The sequence below is a fragment of the Piliocolobus tephrosceles genome, chromosome 14 (assembly GCF_002776525.5).
Source record: "Piliocolobus tephrosceles isolate RC106 chromosome 14, ASM277652v3, whole genome shotgun sequence".
In the NCBI taxonomy this organism is placed as follows: domain Eukaryota; kingdom Metazoa; phylum Chordata; class Mammalia; order Primates; family Cercopithecidae; genus Piliocolobus; species Piliocolobus tephrosceles.
Genome location: NC_045447.1, coordinates 8009735 through 8032040, shown reverse-complemented (window position 1 = coordinate 8032040; position 22306 = coordinate 8009735). Strand labels below are relative to the sequence as shown.

General features: G+C 54.4%; 1 protein-coding gene across 1 annotated transcript in view; it reads left to right on the top strand.

Moving 5' to 3' along the window:
* Nucleotides 1-22306, top strand: part of HMCN2 (hemicentin 2) — a 172740-nt gene that overhangs the window by 29190 nt on the left and 121244 nt on the right. The window contains exons 5-15 of the mRNA XM_026457114.1: nt 1323-1494; nt 2128-2234; nt 3133-3253; nt 5473-5736; nt 9300-9444; nt 9955-10076; nt 11215-11487; nt 12867-13008; nt 13682-13809; nt 14329-14442; nt 16792-16941. Of these exons, the coding sequence (XP_026312899.1) occupies nt 1323-1494; nt 2128-2234; nt 3133-3253; nt 5473-5736; nt 9300-9444; nt 9955-10076; nt 11215-11487; nt 12867-13008; nt 13682-13809; nt 14329-14442; nt 16792-16941 (1738 nt within the window). The remainder of the gene's footprint in view (nt 1-1322; nt 1495-2127; nt 2235-3132; nt 3254-5472; nt 5737-9299; nt 9445-9954; nt 10077-11214; nt 11488-12866; nt 13009-13681; nt 13810-14328; nt 14443-16791; nt 16942-22306) is intronic.

Here is a 22306-nt window from a genome sequence, read left to right as displayed (position 1 = left end):
CTCTTTCTTGGTTTCCTTGCTGGAATCTAGGTGACTTGGCTATTGCAGAGGAGGAGGCGTGAGCTGGGGAAAGGAGGGATGTGGAGTGAGGTGCCTGAGAAGTGGACTTAAGGCCAGCCTGATGGCTCTGCCCAGGAGATGCATGTCCTACTGAACTCACACAGCCAGCAGATGCCTCCCGAGCACCCACTCTGTGCCTGGCAATGAGCTCAGGGCTGAGACACACATGGGTGCAGCAGAGGGTCTCTGCCCCCACAGAGCTCCCAGGCCAGTAGGGATGAGAAGCCCAAATCCAATAAATGTGAGTGATTGGAGTGCAGATTGCTGCAAAATAGTATGTATCAGGGAACAGAGCCTTTTCAGGATTAGAGAGGCCTCTTCAAGCAGTGAGCTGAAGAATAGCAAGGAGATGGTCAATGAGGAGGCAGGGCGTTCCTGCAAAGAGCACGGCATGTGTGGGTGGGGGCTGCCTGTGGGAGGAGTGGGGTCCAGCGTAGCAGGCAGGGAGAGGCGGTGGCACAGTGACCTTGGGTTGGCATAGATGCCTAGGACCATAGAACAGAGGGTCTTGAAGGCCATGGTCAGGATTTGGAGAAACTAAATAAGTCTGTGCTCAGTTTTTGTAGGGGGAGTATCTCTGAGGGAGTTTGGGAACCTCCTAAAGTCATACCCTAAATGTGTGTCTAAGGGATAGGATGGTATCTCAGGCAGAGGGTCCTTACCTTTTATCGGATTCTCAGTGGGACTTGTCCAAAGGATGTAAGATTTCAGAATGAATAATCAATTATAGAAACCAGGGATTTAGGATTTCTCAACATTGCAAAAATCCATCCAGCAATTCCTCACTTCTGTGGATTGGAAAGAGACATGAAGTCTTTGCAGCAGTGCCTCTCAGTCCTGCTTAGGAAACATGGCGCCCTGGTGGGAGAACAGTTGGAGGCCCCTGGGATAATCAGCCATGAACTACTTGAGTCTGGGGGAGTTTCCAGATCTCCAGGGTTCATTGTGTGTAAGAGGCACCTGGAGGAAGTACGGGTGCTGTGGGAGGAGGCCAGGTGGAGAAGTGGGGAAGAGTCTTTCCAACCAAGAGACACACCCTTGCTCCTTCTGCACTGAGTCCTCCAAATGCTTGAATTCAGGCTTCACAGCTTGGAGCCTATAGAAGCCAGGAGGGTCACATGTGTGAATCGGGCCTGGTGTTGGACATGGGGGAGTGGGGTGGCCTTGGGCAACCTGGAAAGTTTGTATGCTGCCTAAAATCCACGGGAGGGGGAAGGCAGTGTGGGCACCTGCTGGCATCAGCTCCTCATACTTGCCTCCAGGTGCTGAAGTGGGTGGAGTCAGCGATCCAGGCCTCCAAGGTGCACCTGCTGTCCGCAGACCACGAGGAGGAGGGGGAGCACACGTGGAAACTCCCCTTTGACCCCAGCCTGAAGGAGGTCACCATCTCATTGAGTGGGCCAGGGCCTGAGATTGAAGTCCAAGATCCACTGGGTATGGACCACCCCGGGATTGGCCTCCTCTTTGGCCCCAAGACTGAGCTGAAAGCCCAGGATGGAAAAAAGAAAGAGACCAAGGGTGGCAGGGCTGCAGACATGAGGCTCCAGGAATGAGGAAATGTGGGGTGGTGGGGCACGAAGTGGAGAGAGGGTGCCCGTGGTGTGCGAGGAAGCAGGAGGGCCGTGGCAACTGATGATGGGAATTAAAGTAATGGCGTTCCCTGGATCGTGAGGCTCTCCCCAAGTCTTTTCCATGGTACCCCAGTGGATTCTCATGGTGGTGAGAACTCGTAGCATATCGTATGGATGGGAAGCTGGGGCTCCGGTGCTGAGTGCTCATCAAGGTCAACAGAGTCAGGGGCAGTGTGATTCAGATGTGGTCACCTGGCCCCATGGCGCTCTGAGGATGTCGTGAGCACCCAGGTCTAGAGGCCAGACACACAGCCCACCTCTGGGGATCCCTGAGGGTGGAGCGTGGAGTGAGGCAGCGGCTCAAGGCAAGACACCTTGTCAGTTCTGGGAAGACTGAGGCTAGTGTTTGGTGCACTGTGGATTCCTGGAGACATGCAGGAATCCTGCCACCCCCAGGAAAGGGTTAGGGACTGAGCAGCCCTTGGGGCTTCCACAGGGAGGATCCTGCAGGAGGACGAGGGCGTCAAAGTGCTTCTCAACATCCCTGACTCGGCCAAGGTGGTAGCCTTTAAGCCTGAGCATCCCGGGCTGTGGTCCATCAAGGTAGGGGCACTGGGTTGCAGGAGAAGAGTGGACTAGCTTCACTGGGCTGAAACCATCTTCCTCCTGCTTGCCCTGGGGAGCCTGTGGCCTCGGGAAGCTGATGGCTAGAGTGTGGGTGGTGATATGGTCATATCAATAGAAGTACAGGGTCAAGGACAGAGGAAGGGCATTCTGCCTTGTACCAGTAAGAAGAAATAGAGTGGTTTGGGGTTAGTTTGGGAACATTTAAGAAGGACTTGGAGAAATGGCTTCAGGGTTCAGAGGTGCATGACCAAGCTGTGAAGAATGTGTAAAAGAAGCAAGAGCAACTTTGCTGGGAGGGCTCCGTGGGACAGGGCTGGCAGGAAGAGGAGGGGCCTGCTGGAATATACAAGGTGCTGGGAGTGAGGGACTGCGGGCCAGCTTGGCTCCCAACAGAGCATCCTGGGATGGGCAGGCTGCTGTCCTGGAAGAGTGGGGGTCTCTGCTGACAAGGCAAACATTTATTGAGCACCTTCTGCAGGCACTGTGCTAGGTGCTGCAGGTAAAGTGACAGTACCACCACCTGCCTTTCAAACTCTGAGCGCCTCTGAGCCAAGAGCTATAATACCAGTGGGGAGGGCAAGGCAGGGAGTTAGACGTGCAGGGGGACAGACAGGGCCTGCAGGGGCTGAGGCGAGCTGAGGGGCAGCACAGCTTCAAGAGTGCTGCTCAGGTTGGGGTCATAAGCTGGGGCTTCAGCTCCTTCATTTGGGGAGCATTGTGCTGGGCCCCTTGGGAGCAGGTAAGTTGCCCATGTGTCTACAAAAGCAGGATTCCAGCTGCTGATGCAGGGCTGGGTCAGGTTGGTCACCTCCTGCCCTAAGCTGGAGTGCTGGGGTCCCATCCTCTGGTGATGTGAGACCTGGGCCTGTGCTAGGTCTATAGCAGTGGCCGCCATTCCGTGAGGATCACAGGCGTCAGCAACATTGACTTCCGAGCCGGCTTCTCCACTCAGCCCTCGCTGGACCTCAACCGCACCCTCGAGTGGCCTTTGCAAGGTACAGTATCCCAACCCTACAGACAGTGCTGAGCTGCCTCTGAAGACCTGGGTCTTGGCTTTGGGAGGTAGGGGGAAGTGAAGGGGGAACACTTGGCTGTGTGTGACTGTGAAAGGGACCGTACAGGAGGCCAAGTGGGGCTGTGCCCCCAGACCACAGCGATGTAAACTGAGCTTCCAGGCCAGCATTCTTTCCATTAGCCCCAGCCAGGTGACATTGTGACGTTTACCTTTAGAACATCCTTCCTGCCTCCAAAGTCAGTGTCCTGGAGGACACTTACACTGTGCCCTTTATTATTGAGTTCACACCTTCTCCTTTCTTTTTGTCAAAACAAATCTGCCTAGAGTCCTACTTCTTCAGTTTTCCAGTGAACAGCAGGCCAGTTCAATGAAAGAACATGTGCCAGCGAGCTGACGGCTTACCAAAAAGGAAAGCAGTGCCTTACTCCAAAGGAAGGAATGTCCTGGGGGACGTTTGGGTGTCCCAAGACTGAGGAAGGTTGGAGGAGCCTAGGGGGATATTGAGGGTGGAGGCACAGGCATCCAACTGGAAACCACCCACGAGGGTCCAACAATGCCTGCATGCTCACTAAGGTTCCACTGGGAGAAGCCTGGGCACAGAGGCAGGCTTCTGGTGCAGGCTGCCTGAGCTCCACGCTAGAAAATACCATCTGGTGGCCAGGTCAAAGGTCTCCATTTATAGATGGGAAAATGTAGTCCCTGTCATGGGGCCATTTGGAGACTTTTGCAGGGACCAGCTCAGCTCAGCTCCTCCTAGGAGGAGCCTGGATCAGGTCAGGCTGACTCTGGACCCTGAACAGTGACCAAAAATGGTGCAAGCCAGACCTTCAGTGCTTTCTTTCGAGTCTGTCTGTTCTGATGTTTGTTTTTCTTGTCAGCCCTTGTCAGTTTTCCTGCCAGGACTGGGAGTCATATCTTGAAAGTGAAAAGGGTCTGCTTGCTCAGTTTGTGTGTTTTGCTGATAGCAGAAAGGGAAGAAGCAGGGAAACTTTGATTCTACTGTTCAGTCAGGAGAGCCAAGATATCCTACGTGTAGTGATGGTATGGGGACTGAAAACTGACCTGTCCCCAGGGCCTGTCCCCAGTGGAAGTGGTTGCAGGAGGCCACATGTGACCTTGCTGGGTTTCTGCTTTTGATAAAGATGTACATCCAAGATCAATTTTTTTTTAGATGGAGTCTCACTCTGTCACCCAAGCTGGAGTGCAGTGGTTCAATCTCTGCTCACTGTAACCTCTGCCCCTGGATTCAAGCAATTCTCTTGCCTCAGCCTCCTGAGCAGCTGGGATTATAGGTGCACGCTACATACCTGGCTAATTTTTGTATTTTTAGTAGAGACAGGGTTTTGCCATGTTGGCCAGTTTGGTCTTGAACTCCTGACCTCAGGTGATCTGCCTGCCTCAGCCTCCCAAAGTGCTGGGATCATAGTCCTGCGCCACCATGCCAGGTCATGATAACTTTTTTAAAAGAGAAACGTGGGAGGCTTAAGGCCAGTAGTTCAAGGCCAGCCTGGGCAACACAGCAAGACCTCATCTCTACAAAATTTAAAAAATTAGCCAGGTTTAGTGGTGCATACCTGTAGTCTCAGCTACTTGGGAGGCTGAGGTGGGAGTATTGCCGGAGCCCAAGAGTTTGAGGCTGCAGTGAGCTGTGATTACACCACTGCACTCCAGCCTGGATGACAGAAATTTTTTAAAGATATTATGAAATTGGAGTCCAGTTCTGCCTTTTCTAGGATAGTGTGAAAAGTACCACATTTCCATCAAGACAGTAAAGAAAACCAAAGAAAACCTGACCATGGGGAGAGTCTGGTCAGAAGTTGGAGTCCCCAGACTTGGTGTTTGCTTTATCTTAGACCATTCCCTGAAGCCTGTCTGATTATGACCCACACCAGAGCTAATGGGGTGGGGGACAGTTCTACTCCATGGGACTCCAAGTCAGTGCAGACAAAGGGGATGCAGCCATTGGGAAGCCGTGGTTGGACGACTGTGGCGTTTCAGCACCACGGACAGTAGCAAGGTCCCTCTCTACCTATGCACCCCCAGCGTTAGTCAGCACCAGGGTATGTAGGGAAGGAGGAACCAGGTAGGAAGGGCCAGGCAAGCAGGACCCTTGGGGTGTGGTTCAAGGGCCCCTACTTGAGGCAGATCACAGAACCAGACACTGACGCCAGCACTTTGTTCTTCACCTTCCCTCTGCAGGGGTCCCCATCTCCCTGGTGATCAATTCCACGGGCCTACAGGCACCTGGCCTCCTAGACTCGGTGGAGCTGGCACAGAGCTCAGGGAAGCCCCTCCTGACCCTGCCCATGAAGCCCCTCTCCAATGGCTCCACCCACCAGCTGTGGGGCGGGCCACCCTTCCACACCCCCAAGGAGCGCTTCTACCTCAAGGTGAAGGGCAAGGACCATGAGGGAAACCCCCTCCTTCGTGTCTCTGGAGTGTCCTACAGTGGGGTGGCCCCAGGTGAGTGGATGGCTCTTTTGTCCCCCAGCCCCCTGGCTCACTCGGAGTCCCATTTCTTCCTGGAGCCTTCCCTGACTGGATTAAATTAGATTAGAAAGTGTTTGTTCATTAAGCTTCTATGGACAGCTATTCCCTATAAGGCATTTTGTTAAATGCTAAGATGCTTCAGATGTGGCTCTCGGCTCAAAGATTTAGAACAAAGTCATCCACTCATCCATCTACTCAGTATCCATTCATCCATCTACCCATTCATCCATCCATCCACCCATTCATTCATCCACTGACCCATTAACTCGCCCACCCATCTACCCACCCATTCATCCACTCATCCACCCACCCATTCATGCATCCATTGACTCACCTATTCATCCATCCACCCACCCATTCAATTACCCATCCACTCACCCATTCACTCACCTATCCATATACCTACCCATTCATCCACTCATCCAACCACCCAGTCATGCATCTATTGACTCACCTATTCATCCACCCACTCACCCATTCACTCACACATCCACCCACCCATTCACTCACACATCCACCCACTCATTCACTCACCCATCCATCTACCCACCCATTCATGCATCCATTGACTCACCTATTCATCCATCCACCCACCCATTCATTACCTATCCACCCACCCATTCACTCACCTATCCATCTACCTACCCATTCATCCACTCATCCAACCACCCAATCATGCATCCATTGACTCACCTATTCATCCATCCACCCACCCATTCACTCACCCATCCATTTACCCATTCATGCATCCATCCACTTACCCATTCATTCATCCATCCACTCACCCACTCATGCATCCACCCACCCACCCATCTATCCATTCATCCATCCACTCACCCATTCAGTCACCCATCCATCTACCCACCCATTCACTATTAATTCACCTATCTATCCATCTGTTTATTCATCTATCCACCCATTCATCCACCCACCTGTCCACCCACCCATCCACCCATCTATTCAGCATTCATCGTGAGTATCTACTATGTACCAGTCATGGTGCTAGGCACTGCAGACACAGCAATGGGCAGGGAAGACATGGGCATTTGCTCTTCCATAATCACAATCACTGTCATAATCACAATCATCTAAGTCACCATTTGGACACTTTCCATGGGGGCAGTCCTGGGCCAGGCTCCTGCCATGTGCTAGCTCACTGATGCTTATAGCTTTTCTGAGGTGTGTCCCCACTTCATAGATAAGGAAACTGAGCCCACCTGGCTCATAGGGCTGCCCTGGGGGTGCCCAGGCTAATGCACACAACAAGACAGCATTTGGGTCCTCAGCGGCCACACTCAGAACGTATCCATTTGTGGGCAAGGGCCCTCCAGTGTGGCAGCTGCTGTTACTGTTGCATCATTGCAGGAACAGGTCGCTTTGTCCTCTAATCTTTGGCCATTGTCTGTTGGTTCCCATATGTGTGGCTTTTTGCTGGTTTCCTGAGTGTCCCTGAAGTCTCACTGTTCAGGCTGGAAGCTCCCAGGGAGAAGGGTGGATCTTTGGCCTTTCAGATCTGCCCCTGCCTAGCAGGGATGTCTAGAGCCACTGGCCATCTGGCCTGCTGGCTTCATTGCCTTTCTCCTGCTCACTGTCTCCCTGCCCTGGAGGTGGCCTGAGGGGAGCTTACAAAGGTGGATGTCACTAACATTCTAGCACTTCTTTGTGGGGGATCTCAGTGAGAGGCATCCTCCTCTGTCCACTTCAAATAGGGATGCAGGGAGGGGAAGAAGGGCCAGCTCTTGAGGCTGGCCATGGTGCCCCTCGTGCCCATGGTGCCCATGGTTGCTAGAGGACTTTGAGGACCTGGGTGGGGCAGGGCAGGGCTGGGCAGGAGAGCTGGAGACCTATTCTTTCCAGCCTCCCAGCTTCCACTCCCCTGCTGTGGTCCCGGGGCCTCTCTTCCCTTGGCCTTTGCAGCCTTGAGGAGGAACTTTCAGGAAGGAATTTCAGCAGGGGGAATAACAGCCTCTGTTTTCTTTCCCCTGTTGTTTCAGATGGATCCAAGAGTTTGGAGTTTAGCTCTGGCTTTTGTTCTCTATCTCAGCTCTAGATTGGAGTTGGGGGAGGGATTTGGTTTGGATTTTTGTTTCCTTCCCTGCCCTCCAGGTCTGGAAGGCTGGGATTTTGCCTTGTAGCAGGTGGCTCTGGGTTTGGAGAGATGAGGGCGGTCCCTTTTAGCTCATGGAAATGGGGAGCCCAAGCTGGCTTGGCAGAGGCTCCCAGGGTGCGTGGGTGAGCGGCGACGGCTTTGCACACAGCCGAGGACGTGGCTGGATGGTCGGACACCCCTCCCCCCCGGGACAGATGTGGCAGGGAGCCTGGAGCATGATGTCACCGCTGCCTGCCCATCCCCAGCCTGGGCTCCAAGGAGGTCTAGTGCATTGTCTCACCCCCAGAGCATCTCTGCTGGGCTCCTCTGCTGGCGGGGATGGGGAGATGGTGACACAAAGATTGAGCCCTTGCCAGGGAGCACCCAGCTCTGATGGGCCATGGCCAACCCTGCGGGGCAGTTTCTCAGACTTCTCCATTGAAGTAATTCCAATAGCCAAGGGAAGGGACTGTGTCACTCCAAGACCAGGCTCAGGCCAGGGGGGCAGTGGCGTCTGATTGGGGTCCCATAGGGCTCATTACAAGCTATGAGATTTTATTGAAGTCTCTAGTTTTATCTCAAAAATGTGTGTGAATGTTGCATTTATACCCATCCTCTAGCTGTGTGTGTGTTTTTTTTTTTTTTTTTTTGAGATGGGGTCTCTCTCTGTAGCCCAGGCTGGAGTGTAGTGGTACGATCTTGGCTCACTGCATCCTCCACCTCCCGGATCCCAGTTCAAACAATTCTCCTGCCTCAGCCTCCTGAGTAGTCGCTGGGATTACAGGAATATGCCACCATGCCCAGCTAAGTTTTGTATTTTTAGTAGAGACAAGGTTTCACCATGTTGGCCAGGCTGGTCTTGAACTCCTGACCTCGTGATCTGCCCACCTCCACCTCCCAAAGTGCTGGGATTACAGGTGTGAGCCACTGCGCCTGGACTGGTGGGCTAATTTTTAAATGAAAAGGCTTATTTCCAACAAAGTTGGGTAAAACTGATGTTCTAGGCAGAGAAGCAATTGCACAAACCCACCCTACCCTTGGGGAACCTAATCCTAGTTGGTAGCATTTCATCAGATTTCATACAATTGAGACGGTGCAGCAGAAGGGCCTGGTCCGGGCTGGCCAGTCTTGAGTTGAATAGTCTAATAAACCGCAAAAGCCCCAGGAGCTGTGCCTAGGGAAACTGGTGATGCCACATGTATTGTGCCACGAGTTCTCCATGCACCACTTCTCACCAGCTCCTCAGGACAACACGGGGAGGATGGTACCATGATCACCCCATTTTGCAGAGGTGAAAACTGAGCTTAGAGTGGTGACCACCAAATGGTGGAGCCAGGGGTTGAATCCTGGCCTCCTGGCTGCTGGTACATCCCTACGGGTCTCTGTGTCACAGGGTGTGGTGAGGGGGCGGTGGGGAGACATTCTGAGTCCTGGTCCCTGCCTACAGGCGCTCCCCTCGTCAGCATGGCCCCCAGGATCCATGGCTACCTGCACCAGCCCCTGCTGGTCTCCTGTTCGGTGCACAGCGCCCTTCCCTTCCGGCTGCAGCTGTGGCGAGGTGAAGCCAGGCTGGGCGAAGAGAGGCACTTTCAGTGAGTGGCCCATGGCAGCTGATTGTCCCCAGCCACAGGGCTTCTGGCTGCTGAGGCCCGGGAGGGATCTCAGGGGAGTGGGTGGCAGGAGAGAGACCTTGGTCTCTGTCACTGTCCTCCTGGGCAGCCCAGTCTGGGACTTCCAGTGCAGCCAGGGATGGAGAAGTTTGTCGTGAGACTCCCACCACTGCTGGGCCATCAGCTGGTGAAGAAGCCGGGGGCCTTCCTTAGCTCCGCGAAAACTCAGCCCATGCAGGGCCCAGCCGTGGGTGTCAGAGCAGGAAGGATGGGAGCCCAGGACTCGGAGAGAGTAAGGCCCTGACTCCAAGTCACACAGCATGTCATGGACTGTCCATGTACTTGGCGGTGTACATCTTCTTACCGCGTCTCACAGGGGAATTGGGGTCTCCCCTTTGGGCAGGATTCAGGGGACTGAAGTCCTGAGGGACAGATGAGGCCGAGGAGACCCTGACCGGTGATTGTGCGTCTCCTACTGTTCCCTGTTCACAGGCAGTCAGGAAACAGCAGCTGGGAGATCCCGCGGGCCTCCAAGGCCGAGGAGGGCATGTACGAGTGCACAGCCATCAGCAGGGCTGGGATCGGGCGAGCAAAGGCCCAGATTGTCGTCACAGGTCAGTCCCTTGGGGCCCCTCCATGTACCCCTTCCTTACCCTCTTTCTGGGTTCTTCCACCTAGGATTTCCTCCCCGTGAGTCTCCAGCCAGCTACCGGGACTGTTCGTCATCCCGCATCTGGCTACCCAGGCTGCCACCTGCCTGCTGCCCCTCCTTTGTGGCTGTCTCACCCAGGAACGGCCTGTGGGTCTCAGCTGGAGGAAGGCTGAGGACGTGGCTTGGGTCTTCCTGCCCTGCCCAGCTTTGATCCCAGCTCTGACTTCTTGGGGTTCAGCTTTCAGGGGCCGCTGTCCATCTCGTGGTCGGGACAACCTTTGTGCCTCCAAGTCCTGGCCAGGATGGTGCCATCGAGCTGGGGAGGTTGGAAACACCACAGACTGTCTCCAAATGAAATTGGTTTTATTTTAAAAATTACGAATGCAAGCTGCTTTGTAGAGAAAAAAAAGGAACCCATAAGTGTGGAAAGATCAGCCATTCTACATAGACAGCCAGAAACTACACATGCTCCTTGCAGGGAGGCTGGAAAAATATAAACAACCAAAGAGAAGATCAAAATAACTTGTAATCCCTCCATTCTGCCATTTGATTTACTTCCTTTTCGGTTTTTTTCTATGTTCAGCAGTCTCTGATCTCGCCACTTCTTGTGGCTTTTTGCTATCCAGATAGCAGTTTGCTTAGTGCTTTCCTCCTTGGGGGCATATTTGGCTGCTATAAATAGCCCTGCCGTTGGTACAGAGAATCGTTTTGAACACATTGCTCTCTTCCCCTGGCTGGAGATTTCCAAGGCTTTATTCCTCCGCGTGGCATCTTCGACTCAGAGGCACGAAGATGGGCGTCCGGCTTGTTGCACATTGCACTGGCTGTTATTTGGAGAGCAGGCGTGTATCGTGCAGCCCCTGGCGGGTGTATAATGGTGGTGGGAGAAATGACCTCCCACTGGGGTGATGCCCTATGGTGAGCAGATGCTGGTCACCCATGCTGCTGGCTGACATGTCCTGAACGATCTGGTTCCGGCCAACCTGCACCTCAGCGTGGGGTCAGAGCAGGGTCCCAGGTCTAGGCAGCATCTGGGCTTACATGATGACCCCCGCCCTTGCCTCAGCTCCTCGGTTCCTCCTGTGCTCGTGTCCCTGCAGATCCCCCGCCGCAGCTGGTCCCTGCTCCCAACGTGACCATGTCCCCAGGGGAGACTGCTGTCCTATCCTGCCAGGTCCTAGGCGAGGCCCCCTACAACCTGACGTGGGTCCGGGACTGGCGAGTCCTGCCGGCCTCGACGGGCCGAGTCGCCCAGCTGGCTGACCAGTCCCTGGAGGTCAGCGGCATCATCCCCACAGATGGCGGGAGGTACCAGTGCATGGCCAGCAACGCCAATGGGGTCACAAGGGCATCCGTCTGGCTCCTGGTGCGAGGTGAGGCTCATTCTGCTGCTGCTGTTCCCTAGTTCAACACTCGACCTAGTGTTTACCCCAGAAGCCGTGACTCCCTCCCTCTGCTCAGACATTGTCTCTGGTGGGCGACAGCAGCCCTTTCAATGTTTTTTGAACTTTCAGGGAGAGAGAATTCTGTAGCCTCCTAGTCAAAGTCTAATGACTCTCACTGCTGGAAAGTTCCTCCTAATATCTAACTTAAATTTCTGCTGCTGTAGGCCAAGCCAATTTCACTGTGTCTTGTCCTTTTTTCTGTGCCATCGAGCCCCTCCATTGTTCCCCACTCCCCACTGCACCTTGCTGAATATGTAGGGCAGGGACTGAATACTGGAACCTTGTGGAAGCTCAGAAGTCAGATGTATTTGGCAGAGATCGGGCAGCACTGACTAGATGGGGGTGGAGGAGGCAGTGCCAAGGGCACCCATACGGGAGTTTTAAGATCCGGGTATGATCCTGGCTAACCCGGTGAAACCCCGTCTCTACTAAAAAATACAAAAAACTAGCCGGGCGAGGTGGCGGGCACCTGTAGTCCCAGCTACTCCGGAGGCTGAGGCAGGAGAATGGCATAAACCTGGGAGGCGGAGCTTGCAGTGAGCTGAGATCCGACCACTGCACTCCAGCCTGGGCGACAGAGCCAGACTCTGTCTCAAAAAAAAAAAAAAAAAAAAAAAGATCCGGGTATGGCCTCAGGTCTACCGAGAATCTAGACAGAGCCTCCTCCCCAAGTGTAAAAACAAGGATGTTGAACAAGTGTTCTCTCTTGTGCCAGTGGCTTTTGAGCGGCTGCTGGAGTGTGTTGGGCAGGATTCTGAGGCTGTGTCTAGGCTCTGCAGGAAAGAGGGGATCCACCAGCGGTGTCTGCCGCCAGCGTGGGAGGGCTGTGGTTGCTGTTTCTAGATGTGCGAGCCTGTGAGCTCTGTTTGAGTCTGACCAGCCTGTTGTTCGTAGTTTCCAAAAGGCCAGGTAAGAACCTAAGCTTGGGGCCAATAGTAGGGCAGGCCTTGGGGTCAACCTCAAGGTCACTGGAGACAGGAGCCATTCCCAGCCCGGGCAGCTGCCTGACATCTCCCTAAGGCTCCCCAGAGTGCTCAGCCTGGAGTGGGTGTTCCAGGAGCACAGGGCTCCAGGCTGGGATTGTTGGAAAATCAGCCTCCATGTGGCCTGGGGATGTGCTTGGTGGCCGCCTGGTCTACCCAGTTCCCAGAGAAGCCACCCCTGGGGGACTGAAGCCCTCTGGGGTCTTTGCTTTCTCTGTCTTGCCCATCTGTGACTGTGGGAGGGGAAGGGCCGGGGCTGGCTGCCTGGGAAGGCACGGCTGCGCTGATGGGCTCATCCTCATCCGTCCACTTTTTGGGTCATAGAGGCCCCACAGGTCAGCATCCACACCAGCTCCCAGCACTTCTCCCAAGGTGTGGAGGTGAAGGTCAGCTGCTCAGCCTCTGGGTACCCCACACCCCACATCTCCTGGAGCCGTGAGGGCCAAACCCTACAGGAGGACAGCAGGTGAGGGGCAGGACTCCCAGGGGACCTCTCTGGGCCTTGGCCTTCCTACGTGTAAATGAGGGAGTAGCATTTGCCTTCCTTGCTCCTGGGATCATTTGAGACTTGGGAGTGAGATGACTTTGGAAACATGATGCCACCGTGTGGGCTCAGTGCTCCGGGACTCAGGCTGTGCGGACCTGCCCCCGAATCCTGCCGCCATCGTTCAGGCCGTGCGGCCCAGCGCCAGAGTCCCGCCCCCACCATTCAGGCTGTGCAGACCTGCGCCCAAGTCCCGCCCCCGAATCCCGTCCCCACCATTCAGGCTGTGCAGACCTGCGCCGGAGTCCCGCCCCCGAATCCCGCCCCCACCATTCAGGCTGTGCGGACCTGCGCCGGAGTCCCGCCCCCACCATTCAGGCTCTGCAGAACTGTATCTGAATCCCGCCCCCACCATTCTTGCTGTGCGGACCTGCGCCCGAATCCCGCCCCCACCATTCAGGCTGTGTGACCTTGGGCAAGTGGTCTTACCTCTCTGAGCCTCGTGAATAAAATGTACATAAAGTGCTCAGCACAGGCCTAGAGCAAGCCATCAGTACAGAATGGTCGTCGCGAGTGGCATTGTTAATTTGTTATTAATGATGACTGTGAAGCAACCCCTTGTGTGACCTGATGTGTTTCTATGGTGTGATTCCAGAATCCATGTGGATGCGCAGGGAACCTTGATTATTCAGGGGGTAGCCCCAGAAGATGCTGGGAATTACAGTTGCCAGGCGACTAATGAGGTTGGCACTGACCAGGAGACAGTCACCCTCTATTACACAGGTACCCGAGCCATGAGCATCACATTGCAGGAGAGGAGCCTCCTTCCCTCCCTCCCTCCCTCCCTGCCGTCCGTCAGTATTTATGGAGCATTTATCTGTTACGTACTGCACTGGGGGCATAGCAGTGAACCATGGTCCCTGTCTGGGTGGAGCTGCTATTCTAAGGAGGAGGCATACACAGGCCAATGGGATGCTTCCTGATGCTGAAGGTGCTGTGAAGAACAGACAGCCTGCTGGTGCGAGGGAGGGATGTGTGCTGGGGGCGAGAGAAGCAGCTGCCACGCCCAGGACTCGGTCATGACCTCTCTGAGGCAGTGACCCTTGCCTTAGGGTCACTGTGGGAACAGGGTTGCAGGTGGAGGGACGGGGAGGGGCCATTGAAACTGCGGTGCTCCAGGGGCGGCAAGGAGGCTGGTGTGGCAAGAGCTGGGATGAGGGAGAGGGCTCCCTGAAGCTGTGGAAGATTTTCTTTATGACCTTTGAGGGTTGGTCCCAAATTCTGCATCTCTTCCCCATGCAGACCCACCTTCAGTCTCTGCTGTAAATGCCGTGGTGCTGGTGGCCGTTGGGGAGGAGGCTGTGCTGGTGTGTGAGGCGTCCGGGGTCCCCCCACCCCGAGTCATCTGGTATAGAGGTGTGTTGGTGGGGAAGGGCCCTGAAGGAACAGCTTTCCAGAAAGCAGGGGGTTGGAGGGAGGTGGGGGGTGTTCTGAATGAGGAGTCTGGGGAGAACTGGCAGGTTCCAGTCCCCCCGCCCCGACCCACAGCCAGTGTCAGAGCTGGTGGGTTCCAGCTCCCCGACCCTCACCCCCAGCCTGTGTTGACACAGCTTTCGTAGGTATTCAGAGCAGCACTGGGCCAGACCCAGATTTGAATTCTGGCTTCCCTGGGTGACCTTGGGCAAGTGACTTGGCATCTCTGAGCCTCAGTTTCCTCATCTGGAAAATCAAAGATTGCGTGAGGATTAAATGAGTTCATATGTGCAAAGGTTTATTTTATTTTATTTTATTTTTTGTTTTATTTATTGATTGATTTTTTTGAGACAGAGTCTCACACTGGCTGGTATGCAGTGGTGCAGTCTCGGCTCACTGCAGCCTCCACCTCCTGGGTTCAAGGGATTCTCGTGCCTCAGCCTCTGGAGTAGCTGGAGTTACAGGCGTGTGCCACCAGGCCTGGCTAATTTTTGTATTTTTAGTAGAGATGGGGTTTTACCATGTTTGACAGGCTAGTCTGGAACTCCTGACCTCAGATGATCCACTCACCTCGGTTTCCCAAAGTGCTGGAATGACAGGCGTGAGCCACTGTGCCCGACCATATGTGCAAAGGTTTTAGAACAAGCCTGGCACATGTGCCGTGCTTGGCATTCTTAGTGATAGTGCCGACGATGATGTGATTATCTGGAAATGACAGTAATAATGACAGGGTTGTCCTGAGGCCCTGAGGTCATGGACAGAGCATTTTCATGGTGCCTGCTGCCAGGCTGGAGTTTGACGGACAGGTGCTGGGGTTGCACTGGGTCTTTCTGGGAGCAGTACTCTGGGCTCCCTCTGAAAGGTCCACTGGGGTCAGCAATACTGTCCCCTCCCACCTGGTCGTGCTCCATTCCTTGCAGCGGCTGCTTGGGACCTCGTCAGAGCCTCACCCTGACTCTGAGAAAGGCAGGGCAGGTGATATTAGCTCAGCGTTGAGCTTTTATTTTTTTAGGGTCACAAGCAAGTGGGTGGCACAGGCTTCTGGATTCCTTCTTCACTGCATATTCTGGCCAAGAGCCCTATCAACCCAGCCCTAGGGCCCCTTTTTAAAAGGTGACCTAACCATGAGCTATTCTTCCATCTTCAGAAGGAAGGAGATTCTGACACGTGCTACATGGACGTCCTGCTAGGTGGACTGTATTCTAGGTGAAGTCAGCCAGACACAAAAAGACAAATACTCTCTGATTCCACTTATGTGAGTTACCTAGAGACGTCAAATTCATAGAGACGAAAAGATGGAGCGGTGTGTTCGCCAGGGACTGGGGAGAGGAGAACACGGGGAGTTAGTGTTGAATAGGTATGGAGTTTCTGTTTAGAGAGATGCAAACAGTTTTGTGGAGGCCAGTGATGGCCACGCAACCGTGTGAATGTACTGGATGCTGCTGAGCTAAAAATGCACACCTAAAAATGGTTCAGATCGTCAGTTTTATGTTACACATATTTTTCTACGATAAATAAAATAAAAATGAAATTAAATTTAAAAGGATGGTTAGGATCAGGGGTATCCATTAGGCCTCAGGGGTGGATGGAAGTCAGGCAAGAAACATGAGGGAGGGGCCAGGCGCGGTGGCTCATGCCTGTAATCCCAGCACTTTGAGAGCGCGAGGTGGGCGGATCACCTGAGGTCAGGAGTTTGAGACCAGCCTGGCCAAAATGGTGAAACCCTGTCTCTACCAAAAATATAAAAAATTAGGTGAGTGTGGTGGTTTGCGCCTATAATCCCAGCTACTTGGGAGACTGAAGTAGGGTAATTGCTTGAATCCAGGAGGTGGAAGTTGCAGTGAGCCGAGATCATGCCACAGCACTCCAGCCTAGGCAACAGAAGAAGACTGTCTCAAAAAAAAAAAAAGAAAGAAAGAAAGAAAAAGAAAAATGAGGGAGGGCTCAGGGTTCCCCAGGCCCCTCCCAGAACTGACCCAGATCTCAGCCTGGACCTGGGGTAGAGGAGCGGACACCAGCGGGGAGGTCCAGACGTGGAGTTCTTGGGCGATGAGCCTGTCATGCAGGGCCTGGCTTAGCCCCAACCCTGTTCAACAGAGAGAAGGCCCAAGCCCCCTGCATGACTGGACCCAGGGGTCCGGACCTTGGGGCTTAAACCTGCCTCCACCCACCGTCCCCCAGGCCCCAACCTTGTGGAGCTGCAGGAGCCCAGGGTCAGGCTGGAGCAACCTCCCACCCTGGTCTCCATGGTAACAGGGACACCGGCCTGATGCTTTATCCCCTTTGGTCCAGGGGGTCTTGAAGTGATCCTGGCCCCTGAGGGCTCCAGCTCTGGGAAGCTGCGGATCCCGGTGGCTCAGGAGAGAGATGCTGGCATCTACACCTGCCGGGCTGTCAATGAGTTGGGTGACGCCTCTGCAGAAATCCAGCTGGCGGTTGGACGTGAGTGTACACCTTGACTCCCCCTCCCCTGCCCATTCTCCTTTCCCAGCCTTCTGCCTGCTTCTGAGTAGGGAGGGAAAGCTCTCCCACACCAGTGGCCAGTGTGGATGGCGTCATGTGGATCCTGAGCATGCACCACCCCCGTCCAGGGGAGGTGGTGCATGCATCAGCTCTTGCTGGGTAACACATAGCCCCCAAATTGTGCGGCTTAAACAATAAGTATTTATTTCACAGTCTGAGGATCAAGAATCTGAAAGTGGCTTGGCTGGGTAATTCTGGCTCAAGGTCCATCCTGAGATTGAAATCAATATCTCGGCTAGGGCCACAGTCATCTCAAGGTTTGCCTGGGCTTAGGGGATCCACTCCAGGCTCACACATGGGGCTGTTGACAGGAGGCTCCCAGAGAAAAAGAGAGAGAGAGAATCTCAGAGGGAAGCCACAGTCTTGGAAGTAACAAGCCATTGCTTCTGCCCTGTTCTATTGGTCCCACAGAGCAACCCCGGTGCAGTGTGTGTGGGAGGGGCTACCCACGGGTGTGAAGACCAGGAGGCAGGGATCACTGGGACCAGCTTGGAGGCCCACCACAGACAGTTTGGTTCAGCTCGGGATGAGACCTGAATTTGAGTCTCGTCTCTGTCCCCACCTGTGTGCCTTGGTGATGTCATGGAGCCTTAGTTTCCCTCAGTTTCCCATCTGTAAAGTGAGGCTGACTGCACTACTCCCCTCTGTGGGTTGCTGTGAGGATTCAGTGAGGCTCTGTTAGCACAGGGTTGGGCCCATAGTGATTGCTTAGTAAATCGGGGGAGGGGGGTTGTCTTCGACTTGTTTTCAGATGTGGAGTCCAGATTCCATGGTGACCAGTGCATGGCCTCAGCTGTGACTTCCGGGATGTCTCCGTTCCAGGTCGGAGTTCCTGGCACTGGGACTTGCTCAGAAGCTGTGGGTACAGCTCCTTGGCACACAGAGCTGGGACAGATCAGGCTCTAAGTGTTTGCTGAAGCCATGGTGGGAGAGGCGGGTGCTGGAGTTCTAGGGAAGCGCAGAGAATCGAGAATGTGCTGGTCTGGGCTGAATGGGCCAGGCTGGGCCAGGGCTGGGTGGGGCAGCTGAGGAGCTCCCAAGACGGGCCAGGCTCTGGCTGGAGTAGGCATAGGTAGGAGGGTCTGACCTGGGGGGGTTGTGCTGTCTCAGGGTTGAGATCCTCTCAGTCTTGGGGTGCTCTTAGCCTTCGTTCGCTTGTTCTGTCTTTCATTCTTCCAACACAGGGTCACCAGGTGCTTGTGTGCCAGGCCCTGTGCTGGGGACACAGGGCAGGTGAGACATAGCACCAGCCCTTGTGTTGCTCATGAGCTCAGGCAGAGAGAACAGAGGACAGGCAATGAGCATGCACAGGGCACCGAGTGGCTGGAAGTTGCATCCTCAGGGGCTGTGGGTGCCCAGAGAAGGCTAATCCCAGGAAGACTTCTTGGAGGAGGCGATGTCTAAACTGAATCCAGAAGCACCCAGAAAGAGGATGAGCTAGGAACAGTGTTCCAGGCAAAGGGAACAGCATGTGCAGCCCTCCCCACGGCAAGAGAAGTGAGGCAGAGAGACGGTGGGCACACGGCTGCCACCTGATACCAGTCAGTCCCCACCTGGGGAGCTGCAGAGGAGTTTGGGCTGTGCCCTGAGGGGGCTGGTGAGAGGTTTCCAGGAGGAGGGCAGTGTACTCAGACTTTTCCACTGTGGCTGGGTTCTCAGGTAGGCTAGGCGGGGCCATGGGCTCAGGAGCCTGATAAGGACAGCCACAGAAACACGAGCTGGCACTTCTGAGGTGTTCGCCGGGTGCTGGCACTAGCCCAGAGCACATTTTGTTGCTGGCTCGTGTAACCCTCACAACAACCCTTGGAGACAGAGCTATCATCATCCCCTTTACAGATGGGGAAAACAAGGCACAGAGAGGTTGTGTGCCTTCACCAAGATCACACAGCTGTTGAGTGGCAGAGGTGGGATCTGAACCAAGGGTCTTGCGCCTTCAGCCCCTGGCCTTGAGTCTGATGCTCACCAGCAGAGTGGGCCTGGGTGCTACTTCCCCTCTCCAAGGCTCAGGCTCCTCATTGCCAAAATGAGATGTTGTGTGAGCAAGAGAAAAAGAAGGCCTGTGGCACGTGAGCTGTGATCCAGCTGCTGACACTGGTATTAGAGGTTCTGGGTGAGCAGATAGGGTGCTCCCGGGAGGGCGCACCTAGTGTTGTGATGGGCTTTGTCATCTTTTGCTCAGCATCTGACTTATTTGAAGCAGAGCCATATTTCTTTCTTTCTTTCTTTTTTTTTTTTTTGAGATGGAGTCTCGCTCTGTTGCCCGGGCTGGAGTGTGGTGCAGTGGCGCAATCTCAGCTCACTGCAACCTCTACCTCCTAGGTTCAAGCGATTCTCCCACCTTAGCCTCCTGAGTAGCTGGGATTAGAGGTGTGCACCACCATGCCCAGCTAATTTTTGTATTTTTAGTAGAGACGGGGTTTCACCATGTTGTTTGGGCTGGTCTCAAACTCCTGACCTCAGGTGATCTAGCCGCCTCAACCTCCCAAAGTGCTGGGGTTATAGAGATGAGCCACTGTGCCTGGCCCAGAGTCGTATTTCTTTGGGATCCAAGCTGAGTGCCCGCCTAAACCTGTTCCTTTGCCTGTCTGCTGTTGACCTCGGAGCCATGTCCCTGTGGCAGAGTTTCTGGGCTAACTAGGTCAGGGAAAGGATGGACAATGGCCCAGCACCTGTAGGTCTGGGGTGAGCTGGTCTGGCAGCAGTGGTGGGAAATGAAATTTTCTGCCTATCTGGGTGGCAGCTGTGGTCCAGCCTTCCTAGCCAAGCTGGCAGAGGTCAGGAACAGGTGTATACTGTGCCTGCTTCCTGCTGTTGAGCTGGGAGCTGGCTTCCTGGTAGTGTCTGGGGCATAGGAAGGGAGGCACTCTACTCCTCTGTGCCAGGAGGACCTGCAATTGTCGACCAGCCTGCGAGGCAGTGGTGGATTATCTTCCGAGCCTGGCATCTGCCAATCAGGAGTCCTAGGCTCCATGCCCAGGTCCGCTGGTATTTGCCTGCATTATTTACCTCTTGGAGCCTCACTTCCCTCGTCTGTGAAACGGGGAGGGTGGTAGCAGAGCTGTGCTCACAGGGCCCTCGAGAGGCTTCCTGAGAACGTGCTTCGCTCAGGGCTTGTATGGAATAAATAATCAATGCATGTGAGCACCCTCCCCCCAAAACCTGTGTCCAGGCTGGGTGAACTGACCAGCACTTGGTGAGGCGGGATGACTCGTCACATGGCTGGTTGCCTGACTGTGTGTGGCACCTCCTCCTGAGTTCAGTGCCCTGAGCTGTGGTGTGTGCTTTACTTGATTCCTCTCTAAATGAATGTGTGTCCTCTTTTTTTTTTTTTGAGATGGAGTCTTATTCTGTCACCCAGACCGTAGCGCAATGGTGCGATCTTGGCTCACTGTAACCTCCGCCTCCCGGGTGCAAGTGATCCTCTTGCCTCAGCCTCCCGAGTAGCTGGGATTACAGGCATGCACCACCATGCCTGGCTAATTTTTGTATTTTTTGTAGAGATGGGGTTTCTCCATGTTGGCCAGGCTGGTCTTGAACTCCTGACCTCAGATGACCCGCCCACCTCGGGCTCCCAAAGTGCTGGGATTACAGGTGTGAGCCAGTGCGCCCGGACTAAATGGATATGCCTCCTCTTTCTGTCCTCTCATTTCAGTCCCTGCTTCTTAGTCCCATCCTGGAAGCTCCTGGTTGCTGGGGGCTGAGCTGGGGAACAAGGAGATGTGCTGTTTTAGACACTAAAGACTCTCTGGCCAGCCTTGGGGGAGGGGAGTTGGGAAGAAATGGACCGGGCTCTGTGATGAGGGGGCCATGGTTAGGTGACTTCTCCATCAGGCACAGCAGGTACTGGCAGAAGGCCCTGCACTTGTAGGGGTCCAGGATGCTTTTCTAATTTTGATTTCTTTTTAAAATCAGAAGAAAAAATGACCAATAGTGAATAAAGACAAATCCAGCCTGCATCGTTCATGTCTTTGTGCCAGTGCACAAAGACATATAATATAAAGAAATATAATTTCTTATATTTTACGAATAGCATATAGAAATAGCATAAAGAAATATAATTTTCCATGTTTCTTTATGGAGGAAGAGGAGTAAAGGCATCTTGTGGCCCTGACCAGCAGAGCTGCCACCCTAGGTCCAGTCACAGGATTCCCTCTGTGGGAAAAGCGTTCCCCAAGTCCTCAGGAAAGGGGGCTATGGAGACCCCTCCCCAGGGTCCACTTTGCCCATCTGCACAGTCTTCAGGCCTGAGACTCCTCCCTCCTCCTGGCAAACTGAGTCGCAGGGGCCTCTTCTGGAGCTGGCTGCACTCCCCCAGGCCTGCCCCCGCGCTCTGAGCCACAGCCCTGGGTGGGGGGCAGCAGCTAGGGGTGCGGGCTCTCCAGGCAGTGATAAGGAGTCCTACAGCTGTAAGGTACTGGGACCAAAGTGAAAATAGAGTTACTGCCTTCCAGATGGGTAAACTGAGGCCCAGAGTGAGGCTGGGGCTCATTCCCGCATGCCCAGCGAGGCAGAGGCAGAGTGGGGGACTTCAGGCCAGTGTCCCTTTCGCTGGGGGAGCAGCAGGGGCAGGGGAGTCACCACCTCTGTCATCTGACTTCACCAGGGCCTTTCCCCTGGAAATTCCCAGGGAGGGGAGTGTGGTCTGACCAGCTTGGTCTGTGCTCTCACCCTCAGCAGCTCTGAGAGCGCCTCCTGCAGTTGGTCAGCAGCCTCACCTGCAAGCAGGAAGTTAGTTACCCCTTTCCCTTTGAACCTGCCCTAGATGAGCTCCTCCCTTCCTCCCTGTCTCCCTCCTTCACTCCCTCCTTGCCTCCCTCCCTCCCTTTCTTCCTTCTGCCCTAGATAAGCTCCTTCCTTCCTTCCTTCCTTCCTTCCTTCCTTCCTTCCTTCCTTCCTTCCTTCCTTCCTTCCTTCCTTCCTTCCATCCATCATCACCTGTCTGGTGCTGGTCTTCATGCCTGTTACTTGGGGATGCCAAATGGTACCCTTTACACTTGAGCCTCGAGGCTGCAGTGAGCTATGATTGCGCCACTGTGCTCCAGTCTGGATGATAGAGCGAGACCCCACCATCTCTCTCTCTCCCTTTGTCTTTTTTTTGGAGACAGAGTCTTGCTCCGTCACTCAGGCTGGAGTGCAGTGGCGCTATCTCGGCTCCCTCCAACCTCTGCCTGCTGGGTTCAAGTGATTCTCCTGCTTCAACCTCCTGGGTAGCTGGGATTACAGATGCCCAACACCGTACCTGGCTAATTAATGTATTTTTTTTTTTAGTAGAGACGGGGTTTCC